General features: G+C 32.5%; 2 protein-coding genes across 4 annotated transcripts in view; one reads left to right on the top strand and one right to left on the bottom strand.

The window, feature by feature from the left end:
* LOC114327432 (SUN domain-containing protein 1) overlaps nt 1-23,191 on the top strand; it is a 42,171-nt gene extending 18,980 nt beyond the window's left edge. For both annotated transcript variants that reach the window (XM_028276053.2, XM_028276054.2), the window contains 3 exons: nt 12,331-12,443; nt 13,170-13,453; nt 22,866-23,191. In XM_028276053.2, the coding sequence (XP_028131854.1) occupies nt 12,331-12,443; nt 13,170-13,453; nt 22,866-23,075 (607 nt within the window). In that variant the 3' untranslated portion in view covers nt 23,076-23,191. The remainder of the gene's footprint in view (nt 1-12,330; nt 12,444-13,169; nt 13,454-22,865) is intronic.
* Nucleotides 23,192-24,232: 1,041 nt separating this feature from the next.
* LOC114327433 (glucose dehydrogenase [FAD, quinone]) overlaps nt 24,233-26,819 on the bottom strand; it is a 76,953-nt gene continuing 74,366 nt past the window's right edge. For both annotated transcript variants that reach the window (XM_028276055.2, XM_028276056.2), the window contains exon 6: nt 24,233-25,283. In XM_028276055.2, coding sequence (XP_028131856.1) covers nt 24,304-25,283 — 980 coding nt within the window. In that variant the 3' untranslated portion in view covers nt 24,233-24,303. The remainder of the gene's footprint in view (nt 25,284-26,819) is intronic.

Below are 26,819 nucleotides of genomic sequence, written 5' to 3'. Positions count from 1 at the left end.
AATTTGTAAGCGTTAAGATGTTTTATTTTTTTTTTGTATAAAAACCACGCGGCATATAAAAAAAAGGCCAGAATGATTTTTTGTCATGAATTGAACGAGGAATTCAAAAATAATTATTAATTTTACGTATCTCAGTGGCGTATTTTATTTCTTTAAAAAAATTCAGACCATTACCTGTACGGGCGCCAATGGTGAATATAAAATTATTATGTCACCTTTAAAGGAGGTAATTTTGAACATTTATTGTAGCTTTGCACCTAGTTAAAATCTTTTTAGTAATATTTTCTGTTATTGTTCTACTTTGGTATTATTATATTGGGGAGTTCTTGATAATGTATTTAGAAATGAAAAATACGCGCGAAGATGTTTTGTTTTCTTTTTTCGTAAAAACGGTGCATCATATGAAAAAAAGACAAGAAAGGTTCTTTATCATAAGTTAAACGTGGAATTCAAAAATATATTTTAATTTGAAATATTTCAGTGGCGTTCTCTAAAAAAACTACCTTTTAAAACTTACCAAATTTAATTTCTATAGCTCAAACGGTCTTAGAGCAATAAAAACATTCTCAGTTTGAAATAAAAATTTCAACACGCCGTATCTCGGAAACGAAGCATTTGCGAACATACGTTTATCGAGCAAACTGTCATTATTTTTTCATGTCGTTATTTTTTCATGTCCTTAAAGTTCTTCATACTTAACAAAGTTACCAATCGAAGTAGCACAGAAAACGACAATAAATATCTTCTCCATACCACTAGATTGACAACAGCTGGAATACTTTCTTTGGTTACACCTCCTGAGATTTTCAAAATTTATAAATCATACAGGATGCCGAGAAAATTAAGATGAGACAATTTTAAATAATTCACAACTCATCTGCTCAGCGTGGTAAAAGCTCCAACAAGAAAGATTCCTTAATACTCAAACAAAAGAGTAAATGAATTAAAAATGTATAAACATTCTCAATTTCTACTACGTCGATTGATAACTTACTTTGTTTTTCGGTAGGTGGCCCTAGTTCATCCGTGACATTTCTTTCTTTGCAATTCGGAAAGGCCCAAAGTGTGGTACGTGGAAGAATCTGAGAGAGGAGGATATGGGACTACTGATGAGGGGGAAACAACCCCGAAACCGGTATAGACTCTTTATGTACTCTCAGATTTGACCACAGTATTATGCAGCTGCTGCATTTTCGTTTTGCAAAGAAATTGAGAATGTTTATACATTTTTTTTATGCTTATTTACTAACACCCTGTATATTTTCTATTTCTCTTTACCGACGTAAACTGGTGAAGAGTGCCACACCACACTCCATCGGATCCCGGCTTTACAAATCTTCCTATTTAGTTATATTAAACTATACTACATTGCGCGTCAGAGAAAACGGGCACCACAAAATATGGGTCATTTTTGATGTCTCGTATCTCCTAAACCTGTTGTCCGATTTAAGTAATTGTTTTGATATGTTATAGCCTTATTTTTTAACAATATCGCTGTAATGTTATTATTGATAAACAGGTAAATTTTCATTGTATACCGGGTGTACGAATCAAACTGTGTTTTTTCTCAAAGTTCGCAACACCCTGTGGAGTATTGAGTATTCTAACATTTATAACATACTGAAATTAAAACCCAACTGTAGCCTCAGGATTTTTTAACATACTGTTTTTTTATTCATTCGCTTATGTTATGTAATGCAAAAGTTTGGTAATTGAACAAAAAGCCATGTTATCCATCAGTACAGGGTGTTTATAAATAAGTTCGACAAACTTTAGGGGGTAATTTTGCATTAAAAAATAATGACAGTTTGCTTTATAATTGTGTGTCCGCAAATGCTTCGTTTCCGAGATACGGGATGTTGAATTTTTGCTTAGAAACGGACAATTCATTTATTGCTTTAAAACCGGTCGAGATATGCAAATGAAATTTGGTGGGTTTTAAGACGTAGTTGTTGCAAATTTTTTGACACACAATTGAGAATTTTATATTCACCAATATTATCGGTGATACTACCCTTATGCATGCCAATGGTGAATATAAAATTCTTAATTATAATATGTCAAAAAATGTGCAATAATTACGTCTTAAAACCCACTAAATTTCATTTGCATATCTTAACCGGTTTTAGAGCAATAAATAGAGAGATTTTGCACCTCTTAAAATAACCGCTGATTTTGGCTCCGCTATGGTTAACTTTATTAAGCATAACGATTACGGCAACGTTAAAAAGCAGAGTTTTTGCAGCCTTTCAAGTAGGTTTTTCGTGTCATCGTTATCGTTATTTAAACATAACCTCACTTCACAACGTTATTGTAATTTTAAGCATATACTTGAACAGTTTTTGATATTTTAATTTATAGGTCACCAAAATTAGAATCTATGTAAATGTAATTTTACTGATTTTTTTACATTCTGGCAACAAAGCAATTTAATCATTACTATAACGATAAGCACTACTTTAAACCTCCGTAAATTACGGAATCTCTTATGTTTAATAACGATAACGGATCATATATTCGCTACTGCGCAGACGTAGTATAACGATAACCATAACGGAATCGCAAAATAAGAGGTGCAAAATCTCTCTAATAAATCGTCAGTTTGTAAGAAAGAATTCAACATCCCTTATCTCGGAAAAGAAACATTTGCGGACATATGTTTATAAAGCAAACGGCCATTATTTTTTCATGCAGAATTACCCCTTGAAGTTTGTGGCACTTATTTAGAAATATGAAGAGCATGGCTATTTGTTAATGTGTCTAACTTTTGTATTATCCAACATAAGCGAATGAATAAAAAAACGGAATGTTAAGAAAACCTGAGGTTATAGTTGGGTTTTAATTTCAGTATTTTATAAATGCTAGAATATTCCACATGGTGTTGCAAACTTTGAGAAAAAACACAGTTTGATTCGTACACCCAGTATATAATAAAAATTTGCATGTTTAGCAACAATAGTATTACAGCGGTATTGTTAAAAAATAAGGCTATAACTCTATAACATATTAAAAAAATTACTTAAATCGGACAACAGGTTTAGGAGATACGAGACATCAAAAATGACCCATTTTTTGGGGTGCCCGTTTTCTCTGACGCGCAGTGCATAATAAATGACACCAAAAAAAAATCAAAATTTATTTTAGTTCTATATAGTTTTACCTCTACCTATACAGGGTGTTTCATTAATAATTGTCCATATACTAACTGGAGAAACCTTAGCACAAAATACGAAGATTTAACCTAAAACACTTAAATAAAATGTGGTCCCTTACTGAGTTACAGGGTGTTTTATCTAAAAATTTAAAAACTATTTTTGCTCAGCATTTTAAAACTATTCGACGTATCCTTTTCATACTTAGCAGAAAGTGCGACTACTAGACACCCTACTAAATTATGATAAACAAACGTTTCTAGCTACTACTAGAGGCGTACGACAGGGTATGGTGAATGGTTGACCCTTCTCAAATTCTACGCCACTGGAGGAATTACTATTTTAGTGCTATTTTTAGATTCTCTAATACTTTCTACGTAAATAATATACTCTTTATTGGTAACGATAAAGTCATTATTTTTCGAGATATTTGAAGTTAAATATGAAACGGCACAGTTATTTTGATTAATTTATGATGTGATTCATATGATTAAAATTTAAAAATTATTTGTACCCAGTACTTTAAAACTATTTGGCGTATCCTTATCAAACTTGGCAGAAAGTGTAGGTACTGTGCACCCTACTAAATTAAGTTAAATAAACGTTTCTAGCTACTACCAGAGGCGCACGACAGGGGATAGTGGCTCGTTGACCCTTCAAAAATTCTACGCCACTGACGAAATTGCCATTTTAGTGTAATTTTTTGATTTTGCAATACTTTTTATGTAAATAATATACTTTTTATTCGTAACGATATGATTAGTTTTCGAGATATTTGAAATTAAAAATGAAGCGACACAATACATTAATCAAAATATAGTATTTTTTCTACAAAAACGTTATTACGTAGGTCAAAATTTTTGACGTAAGAGAACTGTCAAAACATTAGAATGGGAATTTTCATTATTACCATATATATAATAAACATGGCAATAATGAAAAGTCACATTCTAATGTTTTGACAGTTCTCTTACGTCAAAAATTTTGACCTACGTAATAACGTTTTTGTAGTAAAAATACTATAACCGTGTCGTTTCATTTTTAACTTCAAGGATCTCGAAAACTAATGCCTTTATCGTTACGAATTAAGAGTATATTATTTTCATAGAAAGTATTGGAGAATCCAAAAATTTAACAAAAATAGCAATTTCGACAGTGGCGTAGAATTTGGAAAGGGTCAACCATTCACTTTCCCCCGTCGTACGCCTCTGGTAACAGCCAGAAACGTTTGTTTAACATAATTTAGTAGTTTGTATAGTACCTATACTACCTGCCAAGTATGAAAAGGATACGTCGAATAGTTTGAAAATGCTGAGCAAAAACAATTTTTAAATTTTTAAATTAAACACCCTGTAACTCAGTAAGGAACCACATTTTATTCAAGTGTTTTAGGTTAAATCTTCGTATTTTGTGCTAAGGTTTCTCCAGTTACTATATGGACAATTAATAATGAAACACCCTGTATAACACAAATTTTTGTGTCTCTTTTTTAATAGCATACCAGCGTACCGTACCGTATTTATTGTTTCTAGATAATTTAGTGGGCTCCTCGGTTTCGTTTTGAATAATGTCAAGAATCTCTTTAAACAAGGCATTGTCTGCGGGCTAATATTTTGAAGCCAACCATAATTATATTAGGGGTAGACATAAAGGTTCTGGCTTAGACAAAAAAAAACCACGAGAAAAAAATTAATTTTAAAATATATATTAAACGAGCTAGCATTAGTATTCAGATTTCTTGACGAGCTTACATTGTTTTTTAAGGGAAACTAAATTAAGTAGAAGAAAAATGTAGGCAAAAAGGGAGTTGCAAATTCCTAAATGGGTAAACCACTGATAAAAGTAATGATATTTTTTCTCTACACAATATCGAAATATAATAAAGATTATACAGGGCGGCTTACGGAATAAAATTATTTGACATTGTTTTTAAAAAATATAAAAACGGTGAGATCCTTTGATTTTTATATATGAACCTGCGCTTTTTAATCATGAATTTTAATGTACCTACAATGTGATTCACGCAAGCCTAGCATAGTCCATAAGCTTTATTTTTAATGGAGCACCTTGTATATTTATAGATTTTTAAAAGCTCCTTTTATAAAATAGAATATTATTATTTGGGCCCTTATTTTAGAAAATTATATAAAACGCTGGGACTTGTCAATTTTTTAATTCAGATGTGCGGAAACATTAATTTAAATAAAAAACAGAGAAGTAAAAAACTTTGTTTGCAAAATGGTATGTTTATTAAAAACTTTAAAAAGTTATCCAAATAAATTATAAATCATAAAATGGCACCAGAACGTTTTCGATCTTATCAGATCATCATCAGTAACATTATGTGTACTAGTTGAAACTAGCCCACTAGTTAGAAAAATAATACTTCAATATTACATGGTTTTGAAATGAACTTTAAATTTGTGAAATGACACTAGGTCGATGTTAACAGATTTTTACTTATGGAGTACAAATTTACAAATTTAAATTTCATTTAAAAACAATGCCTGTAATATTGAAGTTTTATTTTCAACTAATGGGCTAGTTTCAACCACTACACAGAATGTCATTCATGATGATCTGATAAGATCGAAAACATTCTGATGCAATTTTATAATCTATTTGGATAACTTTTTAAAAGTTTTTATTAGACATTATACCATTTTACAAAGTTTTTACTTCTGTGTAATAGGTCTGGATCCCGCGTATGAAAAAAAAGTTGATTAATAGCAAGCTGAAAATTTGTTAATAGCTTAAGGGTGTCTAGTCGGATAAACTTTGATATATGGGAACACTGGAACAGGGGAACTTTTAATTGTGGAACAGGTTAAAAATTTGGCACGGTCAGACCACGAAAACGGCCCATTTATTTTGTCCGACAGAACAGACTTAAACTCTCCGAACAGAGATTAAACTCTCATGCAAAAATCAGACTGCTATGTATCACCTGTCATAATTCCTGTCATTTCACATATTCTACATGTTAAACTCATTAAAACGCCCATTTGGTGATAAATAACAGTCTGATTTTTGCATGAGAGTTTAATCTCTGTTCGGAAAGTTTAAGTCTGTTCTGTCGGACAAAATGCATGTGCCGTTTTCGTGGTCTGACCGTTCCAAATTTTTAACCTGTTCCACAATTAAAACTTCCCCTGTTCCAGTGTTCTTATATATCAAAGTTTGTCCGACTAGACACCCTTAAGCTATTAACAAATTTTCAGCTTGCTATTAATCAACTTTTTTTTCATACGCGGGATCCAGACCTCTAAGGTTTTTATAACTATGAGGTATGGAGCCAACTACTGGGACTTTCCCTTTAATTTGTATTAAATTGAATGTACAGGATGATTCACTTAAGTCTTGCATAGTCCATTATATTTATTTTTAATGAAACACCCTATATATTTTTCTGTTTTAAAAGCCCCTGATCATAAGAAACTGTATTAAATAGGTGAAATGAAATGACACTAGGTCGATGTTAACAGATTTTTACTTATTTTTTTCCCATAATCATCACTATGATGATGATTATTACAATTATTACAATCTGGTCATAATTGACCAATGAGCAATTTTAATTTAACCTAAATTACTACTGTTCCTTAAAATTAAGAGCTTACCCCATAGCGTCTTTTATCTAATCTAACAAAATAGTGCACTATTCCAGCATACACACTAACGCGCACAAGCACTATGCTCTGCTTTTCACTATCACCTATCACTTAAACTAGTTCAAAAGGCTTTGTCCTCTTCAGTCTTCTAATTTGTCCAGTGGTATCGAGGAGCTGGATTGCTTCAATATTCTCGTGCATATGAAGTCGTTGCTCGTGACTTCCTGCCATCGTCTTGATGATTATAACCACAGTTTCCATTCCTAGGTTCTTATGGAGATCACTGTTTGTCACATACCAAGGAGTATCTACAATATTTCTTAGTATTTTGTTCTGGAATCTTTGTATTACTGTTATATTGCTTGGTCTAGTACACCCCCATAGTGGGCATCAATAAGTCCATACAGGTCTCAATATTTGTTTGTAAAGTAGTAGCTTATTATGCATCGATAATGTGGAGCTCCTTCCAATTAGCCAATGCATTTTTTTATATCTTATATTTAGTTCTTCCCTTTTTTTCTTAACGTGCACCTTCCAGCGTAGTTTTGCATCTAATGTTATACCCAAATACTTGGCAGTATCTGCATATGGTACTTGGATATTGTTGATTATAACTGGTTTATATTGTATTTTTTTGTTGGTGAAATTAACATGGACAGATTTAGCTTCATTCAGTCTGATTCTCCATTTTTGTGTCCATTTATGGATTTGGTTAACTGCTATTTGGACCTTGTTGGTCGCCTCTTCACTTGTCGTCCCTACTGCTTAAATAGCTGTATCATCAGCAAAGGTGGCAACTGTGTTGTCTTCCAGTACAGGTATATCACACGTGTATAGTAGGTATAGGACCGGACCCAACACACTGCCTTGTGGAACACCTGCTCTAATTAAAGTCTGAAAAACAGTCTTCTTGCTTAATTCTAAAATGTCGTTCTTTTACGTACGATTGTAAAAGTTTTGACTACTGTATAGGTAAAAAACATTTTAGTTTGTATGTTAAACCTTCATGCCAGACTTTATCAAAAGCCTGTGCAGCAGTGCAGCATCAAGTAATACAGTTGAACAGACTTTCTTTTCTTCTAGGGATCTTTCGATAATATTTGTGATTCTGTGCACCTGGTCAATTGTTGAATGCTTATTTCTAAATCCGAATTGATGTGTCGGTATCAAATTTCTTGCTTCGATAATTGGTTTTATTCTCTTGAGGAGCAGTTTCTCAAACAGCTTCGATATTACAGGAAGCAAAGATATCGGTCTGTATGACGAAACCTCATGTGCTGGTTTTCCTGGTTTAGGAATCATAATGACTTCCGCCATCTTCCATATCATTGGTACATATTTTAATTTGAATGCACCGTTAAAGAGGTTTGTTAATTTTACGATAGCTCTTCGTGGAAGATATTTCAACAGCTCACCCGTAATTAAATCATAGCCCGGAGCTTTCTTCGGATTAATATTTTCCCTTATTTATTCAAGGACTTCTTTTGGTATAGTTAGCCGAATTTCTTCCTCCAATTGAACAGGTTCCTCCCATCTTTCTTCATCCCCTTGAGGTTCATTTGGTTTGAATGTATTTTCAAGATGTATGGCAAATAGCTCTGCTTTTTGTGCACTACTTCTGGCCCCGTTACCATTTTCTAGTTTAATAGGAGGAGAGTGCATAATAGGTCTTTTCAGTCTTTTAGTAGCTTTCCATAAGGAATAATCTGTACTACCGTCATCTTTTAGCTCCTGTAAAGAATTAATTGAGTCATTCTTTAATTGTCGGATAGTTCTTTTGAGTTGTTGACTTGCACGATTTAGTTTAGTCTTATCTTGAGGAGACCTTGTTTGTTGCCAAATTCTTCTCAGTTTTCTTTTTTCAATTATCATGTTCCTTATTTCCTTTGGATAATTGTTTCCTTTTAGCCTAGGTTTCAGTGTAGGAGTGTTTTCTCATGCTGCTTGCTGGATATTGTTCACCAACAATTCTGCTTCTTTATCTAATTGCTCTGCGTTTTGTATTGGTACACTTAGATTTATTCTCTCTTCGACGCTCAGCTTAAAACTTACCCAATCCGTCCATTTATTTGTTAATGTGGGGTTACTTTGTTTTTTAATAATTCGGTCACTCATGGTTAGTACTATGGGCGAATGATCAGAATTATTCTTAATAATAAAGAAGTCTATTAAATCAGGGGTCTTGTTTCTATCCGTAGGCCAGTAGGTTGGTCTACTAGTTGATAGTGCTTCATACCTCTGTTCTTTAATGGCTAACAAAAGCTCCTTTCACTAAGTAGTAGGTAGTGATTCTAGAGCCCCAGTGTGTGTGTTCTTTGCATTGAAGTCACCTCCAATAATGAATCTTTCCCCTAAGCTTTTCAGGAATTCATTATACTGCTCTTTTTTAATGGAATGTTTAGGTGGGCAGTTTATTGAACTTACATTTATTTCAAAAGTTTTATAGTCTTTATATGTACTGTAGTGGCTTGAATATGTTCAGTTTTATATTCCAACTCTTCATGATGACATATATTATCCTTTATGATGATTGTACTGTCTCCTTTGGCCGCATTGTCAGGATGTATTGTATGATATACCTTATATCCTTTAAATTTGATGTAGGATTGATTTGTGAAATTCGTTTCAGAGACAAGAAACAAATCAATTTTTTCGATGTCAAGGATTGCTTGTAGTTTTTGTTGATGATTAAGCAGCCCGTTGGCATTCCATGCGACAATTCTAAGATCATTAGCCATTTCTTACCTTTGGAATAGCACCTTGAGCTCTATATTCCAGGGAAGTGACCTTTTCATTTAATTTTTTTAACTCCTGTAATATCATTTGTAGGGTTTGTTCTGTTTGTTTTTCACTCTCTGTTGTTTTTTGGTATCTATCATTATGATAATTTTCATTGCGACCTTTTGTTACCGCACTGTAACTCTTATTACTAGTAACTTTCTGTGCTTGTTCTTTCACCAGCATTCGACTTGGTTTCAGTTTACCTGTATGGAGGGTGTGGCAAATTCGTCTTTTTCAGACCTCTGTTTTTTACTTTCTGCATTTGTTTTGCGACGATACACCTCGATAGTTGGCAGGATGGTTTTCGCCACGATGAACACATTTTGGTTTGACATTTTCAGGTTTGTCGCAATCTTTAGTAAGATGTTTTTTGTGCATTTAACACACCTTGGTCCTCTAGCACAGAACTTCCATGTGTGACCATATGCTTGACATCGTTTGCATTGCGGTATTAGTATGGAATTTTTAAAAGGCTGAATTTCAACTTTTGTTCCTAGGATGTCCGTTATTCCATATATTTTGTTGATATCTTCTTCTAGTTTGAAGGTTAACATTTTTACTTATAGAGTTCAAATTTACAAATTTAAATTTCATTTAAAAACCATGTAATATTGAAGTTTTATTTTCAATTAGTGGGCTAGTTTCAACCATTACACAGAATGTCACTCATGATGATCTGATAAGATCGAAAACGTTGTGATGCAACTGTATAATCTATTTGTATGACTTTTTAAAGTTTTTATTAGACATTATACCATTTTACAAAGTTTTTACTTCTGTGTAAGTTTTTTAATAACTATGGTAGGTCTAGAGCCAACTACTGGGACTTTCCCTTTAATTTGTATTAAATTGAATGTACAGGATGATTCACTTAAGTCTTGCATAGTCCAATATATTTATTTTTAATAAAACACCCTATATATTTTTCTGTTTTAAGAGCTCCTTAATGACCTCATCATGACAAACTATATTAAATAGGACATATTATGATTATGAATAATACAAGGTGAAATTTTGAAATTATTACATAAATATAAATAATTTTCGTCAATGTTCAATACCTACATAAAATTACCTACATTAATAAATTTATCAAACTTTAAATAATGGTAGTTTTTAAATTAGCTAAATCAAACATTAATTTTTTAAACCAATTATCAAAATATTGTATTGCATCAGTTTTGTATTTAACTTCTGAACAAAAATTATACATATGTAAGTTCAATATTTTCACCTTGTATTATTCATAATAGACCATACATAATATAGTTTGTTAAGATCAAGTTATTTAAAAACTTTTGAAAACAGAAAAATATACAGGGTGTTCCATTAAAACTTAAGATGATGGACTATGCTAGACTTGCGTGAATCGCACTGGACAATTAAACTTAAAAGTTGACGTGTACCAGCGTTTTTTTGTATACAGGGTTTCCTGGAAAATAGTGCGTTCCTTAAAGGCGTAGGTAGAGAGCACCATGTAGAACAAAAAACTCGTTAACAGTTTTTTTCTAAATGCAACCGGTTGACCAAAAAATTAAAGTGCATTTTGGTATACAAATTAAAATCTGACAACTATATGAGGTACGAAAATTTAAATGTAGACAGTACATAGAATGTTTAGTAATTAAACAGATAGTTTGGAAGAATCCTGTTTAGTGTCAATGCCGAAAATGTTTTCGAATCGTGAGTTCATTACCTGTTATTGTGTTGATTATTTATTGCAGATCACTAAATGGGGAGGCATAGGTACTATAATTATTATTTCTTTCAAAATGTTTTGCCGGTATTTCTCGTCGTATGAATGCATGTGTTCGTGAAAGTGGTTTACTTTGAACATTTATTAGGTATAATAATTATTTACCTACTAGTAAGTAGGTACAACTTAATTATTTTAGTCACAAGTAAACAAATTAATGATACATTATCTGGTGTATTTAAGTGCCACTGTAAACTATATGATTAATTTAAGGCCCTCAGCATTCAACACATTTCAAGCTTACTAAATACATAATACTAGTTCAGTTAAAAGATGTGTTTTTATGTTAAAATATGTATAATTCGTTTAAAATTACGCAATAGAGATTTCAATTCATTTCAAAAAAATAATTTTAGTAAACAAATAGTAATAAGTACTACTAGGTTGGATTATTTTAAATACTGTAAATCACAAACGAGTTTTTATTATCTGTTATTATTCCGTGTGCGTCCGATGTTGCCAGGTTATTTAAATTTCTAAACATTAAAAAACAATGTAATCTTTTTTTTTAACGGTAACTTTAGAAAAAAAATGGTATAGGACTTTTTTGTTCTAAATTGTGTATTCTATCCATACCTTAAAGGAACGCACTATTTTCCGGGACACCCTGTATATTCTCAAATAAAGACTCAAAAAGTTTCATTCCAAAGTGGTTTTGTACTGTACAATTTCAAAATTTCACTTTTTAATAGTCATAATGACCCTACATGATATAATGCGTTGAGAACAAGTGGTTAAGGAGCTTTTAAAAATATAAAAAAAATATACTGGGTGTTCCATTAAACTTGACAATCTTGCGTTGTCTGCCTATCTATTGGGATTTTAAGTCTAAAATCATAGCACAGAAACAGTACATCTGACTTGAAGCGAACTTGGTGATGAATTTTAAGGATAATTATAATAACCTCGTTGTGAGATTAGAGATCAACTACTTTAGTAAAGTATCTATAGCATGCTAGTCATCAAAATAATGCATTTTGATGACTGGCATTCGTTGCAATCGAAAATAGTTAACGAGATTATTTTGCAGAAAGAAATGTGAAAGGAAAATATTAACATATCTCTTGGAAAACGAACATATTATTGATAAAAAGATTTCAGACGCCTTAGATGTTTACGATTCAGACAAAATTGGACTATATGGTAAGTATTTGAATCAAAATTGTCATCTATTTTACTTATCAGAAAAAAAAAATTAAATAATAAATTTTACAAATTAATTTCTCAAACTACTGACACTATTATTGACTGTCCTTTAAATAATAATTTTAAAAAACAAATTTTAAGTGGCCACTGTCACACATTCTTTTTTCTCTTACAAATTAGAAAGTTATATAATGTTTTAAACAAATGTACCTTTTAAAAAATTATGAGTAATACTATTACTGCATATTTATTTAAAGATCAGGTTCTAAATTCCTAATCTGTTCGCAACGGCATGTATTATCTTATCCACTATTTAATCATAGACAAAAGATACCATTACTAAATCGAATCTTTCTCGAAAACTTTTAAACCGCACAGGAAATGTCCTTTTTCTCATCCGACAGAATGTACATCTAAAACTACCTATCTAATTGTACATTAAACATTTACTTTGTGCTGCAAATTTCTATCTTTAATGCATTTCTCTAACACTCATAGCATAATATGCGAATCATGGCAACTCCCCGCCCTTTGGTGAACAAATTTTTGCCCAATGCAACAAATTTTGTGAATCAAATATTCTATTTAACTTCCTTATTTTCCTAGATATTTAAATGACTGACTGTATTTGCAAAAAAAAATAGAACACTTTTAAAAATAAAAAAATCTCCATCTAGGATAATATACTAGGATAATTTATAATAGTTACCACCGATGTTTTAGATTATGCTGCTTTATATGCAGGAGGGTCAGTGATATCGACTCCCAATACTTCTCCTTATTTAGTAGAACATGCCACCATATTTCTCATAAATATGAACTTTCTATCTGATCCCAAAAGCATTTTGCAACCCACCACCTTACCAGGTAATTGTTTCGCGTTTGATGGTACAGAAGGAAGAGTCAGAATAAAGTTGGCCAGAAAAATTGAAATTAAGGCCGTCACCATGGAGCACATTCGGCTAGATGTAGATAGGAGTAGTGCGCCAAGAGAGTTTCGTGTATATGTAAGTTCTTTTATATAAATCTTAACATCTAAATATGTCCTTATAGCCCAATAAATGAACGGGAAATACTGCGATACCGTGTGATTTTCAGGGTCAACTCCGAATTACATGGTAATTTGGATTTAGGTTCTACTTACCCTCCACTTCGAAGTTGAACTTGTGCCGTTGGTTGTTTTTACTTGGGGGTGACAGTCAGCCCTTCTCGGGAGTGAAAAAACGTTCGTTTAAAATAAGTCCGGAGATAAATTGAATAATTCAAAGCAACTTTCGTTCCATAGTTTTTTAAGTAACTCAATACTTTTATTTGCGATTGAAAATGTGTATTTTTCGACAAAAACTAAGTATTTTACCGAAAAAAATATTCTTTGCAAAAATATAGCGAAGAAAAAAACGAAAAAAGTCGTGTAGTCGAGAAGTCTATAGACCCAGCAAAAGCAAAGTTGTAGCTCATAAAAAATATGTACTTATTAGTAAAATTCCAAATCGAATATTTCAACCTGAAATAACCACAAAAGAAAGCACTTTTCGGGAAAAGTCCATTAATACTTGTTTAAAAAAGCTTTATTTTTATTTTTTATAAAAGTTAAAAACTAAGCGAGTTACGCTCAAAATAAAATTGGCCTCTTTTTTTAGTAAAAAAAAATAGTGACAATCTCCCCTCTATCTAGCACTTTAAATGAAATTAATCGTTACAGCTTTAAAAAAAATACTTTACTTATGTATTTTTTATATGATTTGTAAGTTTCACTGGTTTAAAGTGCTTATTTTTGAAAGGGTTATAGTTGAAAGGGCTTGAACGAGTCCCTAATAACGAGTATATGCAAACTTTGAACGGCCATATCTTAACCAATTTTTTCCTTACAGAAAAACAAAATGAAACTAGCATATTTATAAAAGCAAAACCTGCATTTTTTTACTCTTTGAGATTTTTCGTATCACTAATGCTTTTTAGGTTATTTTGAGAAAAGAGCATTGTTTCAAAATTTTTAGAAACAATTTTTTTATTATGGATTTTTCAGGAAACGTGCTTAATTTTCTGGTTATTTCACGTTAAAATATTCGATTTGGAATTTGACGGAGAGGGACGTATTTTTCATGAGATCATAAGCTAGGTCCAACTTTTAGTCCAAGAGCTGGGAGTGGATTTTGCTCGTGATACATAATATGGACAAACTATAGAGGGATATGTTGAATTAGTTGTGTACATGACTTTCCCCTACGGACGGAAACCATAGTGGGAAACGAGGGTAGTTATAAGGGGTCAAAGTCGCGGTTTTTATTTTTTTACGCTAATGATCGAGATAATGCACCAAAATTTGTGAATAAGTAGGTCATGACGTAACTAAGCAAAATCTCCAGAGGCGGAAAGTTGCGTGGGAGACAAAGAGGTAGCGAGCAAGGGTGAATATAAAAATTGTAAGGGGTTTTTTGTGACGTTCGTGATCGAGACAGTGCACCAAATTTTGGAAATAAGTAGATCATGACGTAACTAATCAAAATCTCCAGGGCGGAACGCTGCGTTGGGGACAAAGGGGTGGTAGGCAGGAGTGAATATAAAAATTATAACGACGAACGTCACAAAAAACTCCTTATAATTTTTATATTCACCCCTGCCCACCACCCCTTTATCCTCCACGCATCGTTTCGTCCCTGGAGATTTTGCTTAGTTACATCATGATCTACTTATTCCCAAATGTCTCGGCCATGAGCGTCACAAAAACCTCTCATAACTTTTATATATTCATCCCTGCTCGTCACCCCCTTGTCCCCACGGAGCTGTTCGCCCCTTGAGATTTTGCTTAGTTACGTCACGATCTACTTATTCCCAAATTTTGGTGCACTATCTCGGTCATGAGCATCACAAAACCCCTCATAATTTTTATATATTCATCCCTGCTCGTCACCCCCTTGTCCCCAAGGAGCTGTTCGCCCCTTGAGATTTTGCTTAGTTACGTCATGATCTACTTATTCCCAAATTTTGGCGCACTATCTCGGTCATGAGCGTCACAAAAACCCCTCATAATTTTTATATATTCATCCCTGCTCGCCACCCTTTGTCCCCACGGAGCTGTTCGCCCCTGGACATTTTGCTTAGTTACGTCATGATCTACTTTTTCCCAAATTTTGGTTCACTATGTCGATCATGAGCGTCACAAAAACCCCTCATAATTTTTATATATTCATCCCTGCTCGTCACCCCCTTGTCTTCACGGAGCTGTTCGCCCCTGGACATTTTGCTTAGTTACGTCATGATTTACTTATTCCCAAATTTTGGTGCACTATCTCGGTCATGAGCGTCACAAAAACCTCTCATAATTTTTATATATTCATCCCTGCTCTTCACCCCTTTGTCCCCACGGAGCTGTTCGCCCCTTGAGATTTTGCTTAGTTACGTCATGATCTACTTATTCCCAAGTTTTGGTGCACTATCTCGGTCATGAGCGTCACAAAAACCCCTCATAATTTTTATATATTCATCCCTGCTCGTCACCCCCTTGTCCCCACGGAGCTGTTCGCCCCTTGAGATTTTGCTTAGTTACGTCATGATCTACTTATTTCCAAATTTTGGTGCACTATCTCGGTCATGAGCATCACAAAAACCCCTCATAATTTTTATATATTCATCCCTGCTCGTCACCCCCTTGTCCCCACGGAGCTGTTCGCCCCTTGAGATTTTGCTTAGTTACGTCATGATCTACTTATTTCCAAATTTTGGTGCACTATCTCGGTCATGAGCATCACAAAAACCCCTCATAATTTTTATATATTCATCCCTGCTCGCCACCCCTTTGTCCCCGCGGAGCTGTTCGCCCCTGGACATTTTACTTAGTTACGTCATGATCTACTTTTTCCCAAATTTTGGTTCACTATGTCGATCATGAGCGTCACAAAAAAATAATAAAAACCGGGACTTTGACCCCTTATAAATACCCTCGTCTCCCACTCTCGTTTCCGCCTGTAGGGGAAAGTCATGTACACAACTGGTTGAATATATCCCCATATAGTTTGTCCATATTACTTATCACGAGCAAAATCCGCTTCTATCTCTGCGACTATTTGCTTTTACTGGGTTTATAGACTTCGGCAATACACCATTTTTTTCGTTTTTTAATAATCTACATTTTTACTAAGAATATTTTTTTTTCTTGATAAAGTAAGTATTTACTTTTTGAGTTATTTGCGAAAAACCGCCTGCAAACGTGTTTTTTTATCGAAAGATAAACATTTTGAATTGCACATAACTAGAGAAGACTTACTTAAAAAACTCTATAGAACGAAAGTTGCTTAGAATTAGTCGATTTATCCATTTCTGGACTTATTTTAAACGCGCGTTTTTTCACGCAACTAACGACACAAGTTCAACTTTGAAGTGGAGGGTAAGTAGAACCTAAATCCAAATTGTCATGCAATTCGGAGTTGACCCTGAAAATTACACTCCAAAACGGTCATTTACTGGACTATTATTTATAGCGCGTTGCAGATTCTAAGAGATGGGCAAACCTAAATCTTTGTGTAGTCTATATAGGTATATCATTACATCAATGCACTATGGTTTCAGAGCCTTGATTATTTGGCCAAAATTAATAAAACCTCTGAAAATAACATTTTATCAAATACATTGTTTTCAATCATATTAGTGCAATAATTGCATAAAGTCATTAATTGCTGTTGCATAATTTTTATTTTTTATTTGTTTAAATATTTTTTGCTATTAAAAATAATATTTTATTAGCAATTTCAATAAATACACTATGCTATGTAGAAACAATACATATTTTATATTTCATTGTAAAAAACTACAAATTTTAAAGGTTTTATTACATTTTACATTTCACAACCTAATTCATTTTCTCTTCTATACTCTTCTCTTTCTTATCCAGTCCCTGATGTTCTCCACTTTGCATCTCCATGGTATATCTGTACCTAATTCTAGCTCTGTCCCATAGTGTCTTATTCTTTTTGTTCTCTATGTGTCGGGTCGTATGTCTGCCACATATGTCACTGTTGGTCTGATGACTATTTTATTTCTCCAAATTGTTTTATTTAGGTATCCTGCGTCTCTTTCTGCTCTATTCACTTGACCTTCTACTTCAGTTTCGAGCTTTCCGTAGCTAGATAGGGTGATGCCTAGATACTTAAACTCCACCACTTGTTCTATTATCTGACCCTTCAGCTTCTATTTACATCTTGGTAGATTTGCTTTTATAACCATGCATTTTGTCTCTTGTGGGGAAATTATCATGTTAAATTTTCTGGCGGTTATATTGGTGCAGCATAGATACGTTGTAAATCATATTCACTTAAGAGATACAGTCGAACCCGCTTATTGGAATGGCCTTCGTGCCAAGCAAAAATATTCCTATAACCGGGATATTCTAGTAACCGATCAGTGGTGGCGAGTAGAAATAAATGTACTGAATATACGTCATAATAGTACAACCCACTTTGTACATGTACATAAATGTTTATACTAGGTACTGTATTATTGACATAAAAAGAAATAAAACATAAAAAGAAAACAATGTACCTACATGTACAAACATAGTATGTACATGTACATTGTTTTCTTTTTTTGTTTTATTTCTTTTTATGTCAATAATACAGTACCTAGTATACATAACTATTGCTTATTTTATTAAAACACAAAACTACATTATGTCTGCATACATACACAAATAAGTATGAAATGTATGCAATAATATGTAGATATACATATTTTCTTATTAACATACATACAACAGACTTACTTTTTTTCTGGAAAAGTAATTGGTAATCTGGGACCAATTTTTTTTTTGTTACCTAATATATTAGTTACTTGTTGCTTTAAAATATAATAATTAAAAAATTTTAATTGGTTTTACCCTCCAGAAAACTTCATATAATACATATTATAAAGCGGTTATTATATATACAAGCGGTTATGACTTCTAAATTAACTGTTTCTAAAAATCTAAACAGACAACGACGTGCGGGTGGTGGGTGAGCAATAAAAATATTTACACAAATGAAAAAGTACCTACTTTATGATCGGTAAATGTTTGGCGGAGTTTAGAATTGGTGCCCGTAATAAAGTAAGGAATAAAGTGTTTATTATCGACAGGTCCTATAAACCAGAAATCATTTAAATTCGTGGGAAATTGTACATAAAAAGTTTTTGGTTACTTGAAAAATATATTCTAATAAGGATACCATTTTACAAAAAAAAACGTATTCCTATAAATTTATTAAGGAGTAAATAGAAACGTTTCGGGACCTCAAAATTCTATTCCTTAAACCAGGATAATCCTATAAGCGGTACTCTAATAAAATTATAATTCGACTTTATATTGCGTCGTCTACGCAGCAGATTATTTTTAAGTTGTTTTTCTCCCATTTGGTGCCCTTTTTTCGTTCTTGCTTTTTTTAATATTTCATCCATGATCAGATTGAACTATAGGGAGCTCAGGAGCTCAACTACCCTGTCTTATCCCATTGCCGGCTTCAATCGGCTCAATTAATTCTTCTTTCACTTTTACTTTTATTATGTTCTTGTAAAATCGTTTTGATTATTCCTAGAGATATCCGTCTTGCGTAAAATAAGGGGATAACTTTCCCCTGGATAAGGGGAATCCATTTTAAAAATAGTTCTAGGCTACCTAGACACCTGAAATTTTCAGGATAGCTTAGAACTAGCTAATAATGCAATATTTAACTGCTATTATACAGGGTGATTAATTAGTGGGGTGAAGCTGAGAAGATCCGTTATAGTAATGTATAGCGATAAAACTTAATAACAAAAATTGTAACGAACTTTGAGCTTCACATTACAAAATTAGTTAGAATGTTACAAGGTGTTCGATAACATAGTGGCAGACCAAACTTATGTTTTTTTTAAATAGAACACCCTGTATTTTATTTTATATTCGAAATCATCGTAACTTTTCGATTACAAAAATATAAAGGTTTGGTATGTTATACGGGGTATTTACAAAGTTATAACCAATTTTATATGAAAATCGTAACAAGTTTAACTACCTGTATAAATAAAAGCAAGCACAAGGTCAATGGTTTATTGACGTTATATTTTTTATGTATTGTCAAAATTTTCGTAAATGGTTGTTTTGCTAATTTTCTTTATATTGAATACAGGGTGAGTCAAAACGCAAGTACATTATTTTCTCAGTAATTTTAAATAGAACACCCTGTATTTTATATCATTATCGAAAAGTACCATTACCATAATATAATTTTTGTATAACATTCCCTATGTGTAAATTTATTAGTTTTCGAGATATTTTCATTTTTCAGAGCAAAATTATTAATAATTACGGGTCTAAATCTTTCCAAATTTTAAGTAAGCCATGACTGAATAATTGTCTAAAACTTACAATTTACGATTACTGATTATCAATCTGTAATCAAAGTTGGCTACAATTTTTGTTATTAACTTTTATTACTATCTATTACTTATAACGGATATACAAAGCTTTACCCCACTGACCAATCACACTGTATGGATAAATCGATTTTTTAAATGTCGAAACTATTTTAAAAATGTGACTAATGCAATGATATTTTAAAGTACGTTAATAAATCGATATCTACAAATTGATGGTGCCTCAGTGGCATTAGACTGCAGATGGTCCCCAGTTGGAACCCGGCTGTTGCGTATCTTTTTTTAATTGTTTTAATAAATAATTAAAAGTTTATATAATTAAAATTATACATACCATTTTAAACAACCGTCGTATTATAAAAAATACTATTTTATACTAGTGTAATTTTTGGAATCATAATTATAAATAAGTCAATACACCTACTAAAAATTCATATTTTTTAAGTTAACTATTCTTTCCAAACATGTTGTGTCCTATAATATGTACAATAACAAAACCGTGATATTAGAAAAAGTACTTTTTTATTAGAGTGGAATTTTTGGAATTTTAAGCATTTTATCGTTAAATCGTTTATCGTTAAATTATTTTATATTCTTTCCTATAAATAATAAAAAGGTTTTATTATAAAAAAGTTCTTTTTTATAAAAGTGTAATTATTTATTATATTTTTTGAGCAATTAATAGATATTATTACTGATGAAAGAAATTTTCTTTAACAGGATTGTGTTTTGTAGAACCTTTGTGTATAGAACATTGTTTACGCTAAATAGTTTTAAAAATATTGACGAAAAACGTAAAAAAAAATACTAATTTACCGACTTCTCCCATATCTCACCCCAAACCGGACGCTCAAAATGGTGTAACTTACTGAACTTTACTGAACAATATGTGGACCATATAGAACAATTTGGTGAGGAAAACTTTTACTTTGGATGTCTGGGTTAGGCCATTTTTGGATCAATTATACTATACTACCTCCGTAACTTTGGAACCGTTCATTTTAGAACGATTATTCATCGGGCCTTTTTTATTCCAAATTTAATGAAGAACATTTTTGTATAGAGGTTTGTTCATGCTAAACCGCTTAGTTTTAGAAATATTGACAAAAAACGTAAAAAACTACGAATTTACCGATTTCTCCCCCCCCCCCCCCTCCCCTCCCAAACTCGACGCTCAAAATGTGACTTTTTTCTGAACAATATGTGGACCATGTAGAACAATTTGGTGTTGGAGGATAACTTTCACTTTCACTTTGGATGTCTGGGTTACAGTCCAGGGTAATAAGGTTTTTTCCATGACACTTGAACAGCCAGGCTACTGAAGCGTTTTTTCGGCAGGTAATACCTATAAGAGCAAATTGTAACTATTTCCTGCGTAGGATCTGGCGGCCATTTTTATTTATAAACAATTAAGTGTCAAAAAATGGCATTTTTCACTTTTTTTTCAAATCAATGGAAAACAGGGAAACTTATGGTTTTTTTAGTACAAATATCTTCGAGATTATGGAAAAAGCTTTAAAATGACGTATTACAAAGTTTGATATAGGTACTCATTTATTGTTAATATAATTGCGAAGAAAGGTCGGAATTGCAAAAAAAATATTTTCGCAATAACTGTTGTAAAAATTAGTGTACAGCTTTGAAATTTTTGTCACATAAGGGTTCTTTGGTGCTTAATATGTGATAAAAATTTCAAAGCGATTCATTCAATTGTTTAAATTTTATTCAAATTGTTTATCCCAGAGAGCATTTTTTTGCAATAACATAAGTCAGAAAAAAATGACTTTAGAACCATTCCACAGGTGTCAAATGAAAGAGCATGAGCTATATTTTCAACTTGGTTTAAAAAAAGTGAATAAAAAATGCATTTATTAGTAATAAGTAATTATGCAGAAGTATCGTAAATCTTTCGTTAAAAACTTTTTATTTTGTTATATAAGAAATTATACATATTTATTACAATTTTTTATCAATTATGATATAAATAACATTACTTGGTAGTTGTGCACTTAAAACAGGGTAAAAAAGTTAATTTTTTTGGAAAACGTTATTCAAAAAGTGTATAAAGAAAAATTGATGATATTTTGCATAATTATTTATTATTAATAAATGCATTTTTTTATTCACTTTCTTAAACCATGTTGAAAATGTAGCTCATGCTCTTTCATTTGACACCTGTGGAATGGTTCTAACGTCATTTTTTTCCGACTTATGTTCTTGCAAAAAAATGCTCTCTGGGATAAACAATTTGAATAAAATTTAAACAATTGAATGAATCGCTTTGAAATTTTTATCACATATTAAGCACCAAAGAACCCTCATTTGACAAAAATTTCAAAGCTGTACACTAATTTTTACAGCAGTTATTGACAAACTATTTTTTTTGCAATTCCGACCTTTTTTTCGCAATTATATTAACAATAAATGAGTATATCAAACTTTGTAATACGTCATTTTAAAGCTTTTTCCACAATATCGAAGATACTTGTACTAAAAAAAATCATAAGTTTCACTGTTTTCCGTTAATTTGAAAAAAAAAAGAAAATGCCATTTTTTGACAGTTAATTGTTTATAAATAAAAATGGCCGCCAGATCCTACGCAGGAACTAGTTATAATTTGTTCCTATAGGTATTACCTGTCGAAAAAACGCTTCAGTACCCTGGCTGCGGAAGTGTTACGATCAGGGTATATTTTTGTCTTATTACCCTGGCCTATTATTATGCCAATATTTGAATCAATTGTATCATACTATAAGTTGCTAATAGGGCTTTTCATTCACAGTCATTTGTTTCGAGCTTATTATGTCGTATAATCCGTGTATATTAATATTATACACAGATTATACAACATATGACAGAAACTCGAAATAAATGACAATCGATGAAAAGCCCTATTTGTCTCAACTAAACTTCATGAATGACATAAATACGAAATTGCGTGCTTTTTTATAGTATTTAATAGAATATAGAATAAAAACGAAACTAGAAAAGACGACTCTGATATTACTATTATTTTACTTTTTTTTTCTATTTTAGGGTCTTCCCCACCAAAATGGAGAAACGCCCGAAGTTTTGGGAACATTCACATATCAGCTTACTGGGAGACCCTATCAAACTTTTCAAATCGTCAACAATGATACCAAAGCTTTTGAAATAGTTGAACTACATATACTTAATAATTATGGAAAAGACGATTACACATGTATCTATAGATTTAGGGTCCACGGTAATTATACTGAGTACTAGTTTATTTATTAAGTTTTAATAGAATAGGTTGTAAAAAAGCATTAAATTTAGAGTTCTTTGTAATAATATGAACAAAATCGAAGTATAAAGAAATAAAAACATAGAAATTAATACAATATTTTGATTTTTTTTAACCAAGAATCATACGCAAAATCAAAGTTTTATGAAACAATAATCATGAGTACCTACAGAAATTAATCAAAAGTGTTAAAGGCAATCTTAAAAGTATTTATAAAGTACATTAGCCCAAGATAGTAAAGAGACTCAGGTTTTGGATGCGCAGTGGCAAAATTAAAAAAAAAAGTAGGAAAAGATTCATATAATTTGCCGGTTATTTTTGTGCAGAATTTTAACGTGATATAAATATGGAAAATGTTCGGAAACGATGAGTTCTAAATCATCAATTTCTCTATCTCCCTCTCTCAAAGGTAAATGATTTTTCTTTCTAGTAAATGTGCCATTGCATCTACCTAAAACTGCGTAAAAAGTTGTAGAACAATTTTTGTGAAAATATAGTGAAAATTTACCCAAAAATGGAGTGAGTGGGATCGCGGATACTTATTATAAACCCTATGTAAATACTTCTCCCAAAGAAAATTTAATTTTGAACAACGTTTCTGTAAATGTATACATACAAAAAGTGCTAGAATTCACCATAACGCACCCTAGTGCGTACGGACTAATTCAACTCTTTCTCAAAAACGTACCCCTTTAAATGCTGGCACTCCGTAATTTTTTCATATTTGGGAGTCCATTGACCAAAGGAAACTTGTTCTATACCTTTAAAGTTGTAGTTCCTTTCTAAAGTACTTAATCAATAGCATCCTCGTCCAATTTACTTACCGTTGCACGTCATCCGCGCCATAGCCTGTGACACGCTACCAACACGAAATATCTAGGCGGTAGGTATGTTCCCCTTTAGAATCATTTTGATTCTAAAAAAGAACACACCCACCGCCTAAATATTTCGTGTTGGTATCGTGTCACAGGCTATGGCGCGGATGACGTGCAACGGTAAGTAAATTGGACGAGGTATACGTATAAAAATAAGGTTGGACATTTTATCTTCCAAAATATATTGAATTTTATTATTTGACAAGCTTCAAAAAACGCCCTTCTAAATACAATTCTAATTATTTGGAAAGTAAACTACATAATGGATTTTAATAAACAGTATATTAAATTTCTAATAAATATATAAGAAATATATTTAGTATATAATACCTATTTAGTAATAATTTTTGCAAACATAACTTTCAATAAATATTTCTAAAATTATACATCTTCCTCGACTTAAAAAATCTTTGTATTTAAAAATATCACTTGCTATTTCTGCCAACAAAAATATGGCACCATTGATATTCCCACTTGTCAAAGTTGGCATCACCGACCCATCCACTACAAATAGGTTATTGGTACCTTTTACTTCAAAATCGTAATTAACAACAGATGTTTCATCTTCTTCGTGGCCCATTTTGCAAGTACCAACTGGATGGTATGAAGTTATTGTCAAATGCTGAACATAACATCTCCAATATTCTTTTGAGCCGAAATCGAATTGAGAACAACCTGGAAATATGTTTGTATTGAAACTGGCACCCATGTTCTTCATTTCACGTGTTTCAACAAGTTTTCTTACAATCTCTATACCTTTTATTAGAATATCAATATCATATTCATGACTAAGATATTTCGGATCAATAAGTACTGCGCTGTTTGGTCTGTTGCTTTCTAACCGTACATTGCCTCTACTTTTTGGATGCAAGAGTATGGGTAATATTGTAGCAGTTACATTAGATTTCAATTTTGCAAAATATTTGTCCCAAATTTCATCAGAAACACCAAGCATGTGTCTGAGATATAAACCTCTATCTTCATTTACTCCTACATTCATTACCATAAACTGAAGATCTGGAACAGCTTCTTGGTTATCTTTTGTACTAAAATAGGCCAGTGCTTCACAACCAGCAGTAGTCCATGGTCCTGTTCCACTATACAAATATTCTAAGGGAGAGAATGGCGACATTATGTATTCTATTCCTATACCAAGTGATTGGTTGAAGAGTATCAAATCAAAACCGGTGGTTAGATGGTCTTGTAGATTTTCTCCTACAGGTAGATCTATCTTTGTTTCTATGTTAATATCATTCAAATGCTTTTTTGGACCAATGCCGGAATGTAACAGTATTTTTGTAGTGCCTATCACGCCTAAAACACAAATAACGTTTACTAGGATATTTTTAAATCCAAAATTGGTAACTACACAAAATAACTGATCATATTATGCCATACATAATTAAAATAGAAGTTGTTTAACAATGCAAATATCTAACAACTCAAAGAACCGGGCTCGAAGAAAAATCAAACTGAAACTCCAAAAACCACGTGGCATGTACACATATGTCCAAAAGTTTGGAATATTGGAATATTTCGTCTTTTTATTGATTTTTATATATAAACTTTTCTGAATAATTAAACATCATTTTGTTTCAATTCTTAACAATACTAAATAAATCTCAAAACTAGATAAACGATATGCGAAAAAAAATATTTATTCTCTTGGAGTGAAAAACTTAGAAAGTACAACTTACATTTAAAGATAAATTAGTAAAGAAAAAAATAATTTTTAATAAAATTAATAATTAGTATTTCCTCCATTGGCCTATATGCATGCCTTTATGCGATTTGGCATGCTGCCGATTAACTGGTCGAGCTGGGCTTAAGGAATTCTCTCCCATTCTTCACGAGCAGCATCTTTTAGTTCGCGAAGTGTAATAGGGGGATTGTTTCGCTTTTTGATGCGTGTCTTGAGAATGTCCCAAGCATGTTCAATAACGTTCATATCGGGGGAATTCGAGGGCCACTGTAATGTAGATATTCCTTCTTCTTCCAGAAAATTTTGTACTGCTGCTGTTCGATGAGGAGGTGCGTTGTCATGCATAAATACAAATTCATCACCTACTGCCCCTCGGAATAGACGTACGACAGGATTTAAAACTTCCTCGATGTACACAGCACCAGTGACACTTCTCTCCAGAACCAGCAGTGGCGTCCGTGTACCACTCATAATACCACCCCAAACCATAATACTGCCACCTTCAAACGGGACACGCGGTTGGGCTGTTTCTAGTCGGGCTTGTCGTCCTGGGGCCCTCCAAACCAGCAGTGTTCTTCGCGAATCAGATACCAAGCCAATTTTTGGCTCATCAGAGAACATCACGTTATTCCAGTTAGGACCATGTTGCACCATTTCTCTGGCCCATTGTAACCTTACTATTTTGTGTTGGTAGGTTAGTTTAGAAACATGTAAGGGCCTTCTACGATACAAATTTACCGCATTTAGTCGGCGTGTTATTGTTTGCCGTGAAATATTCAGTCCTTGCAGCCTAGAAATTTCTCTGGATATACCACTTGTGGATTCCAGCCGATTTCTTCGAGCTATCAATGTTATCTGCCGATCTTGTGCTGCTGTTGTACATCGACTTCTACCACTTCTGGGACGATCCTTGACGTCATTTGTCTCTTGGATTTTTTTTTAATTTTAGATACAGCACTCTGAGTAACATCAACAATATTCGCGATATCACTTTGACTACAGCCCTGTTGCAACAAAGCAATTACTCTAGATCTGTCAAAGTGAGATATCACGTTTTTATGCATTTTTAAACGACTCAATTTAAATTTAAACGCAGACTGAAATAATGTGTAAATACGCTAATCAGTTAAATGTGACCAAAATGGGCA

The sequence above is a fragment of the Diabrotica virgifera genome, chromosome 3 (assembly GCF_917563875.1).
Source record: "Diabrotica virgifera virgifera chromosome 3, PGI_DIABVI_V3a".
NCBI classification, from domain to species: Eukaryota; Metazoa; Arthropoda; class Insecta; order Coleoptera; family Chrysomelidae; genus Diabrotica; species Diabrotica virgifera.
This window is presented reverse-complemented; position numbering and strand designations above follow the sequence as displayed.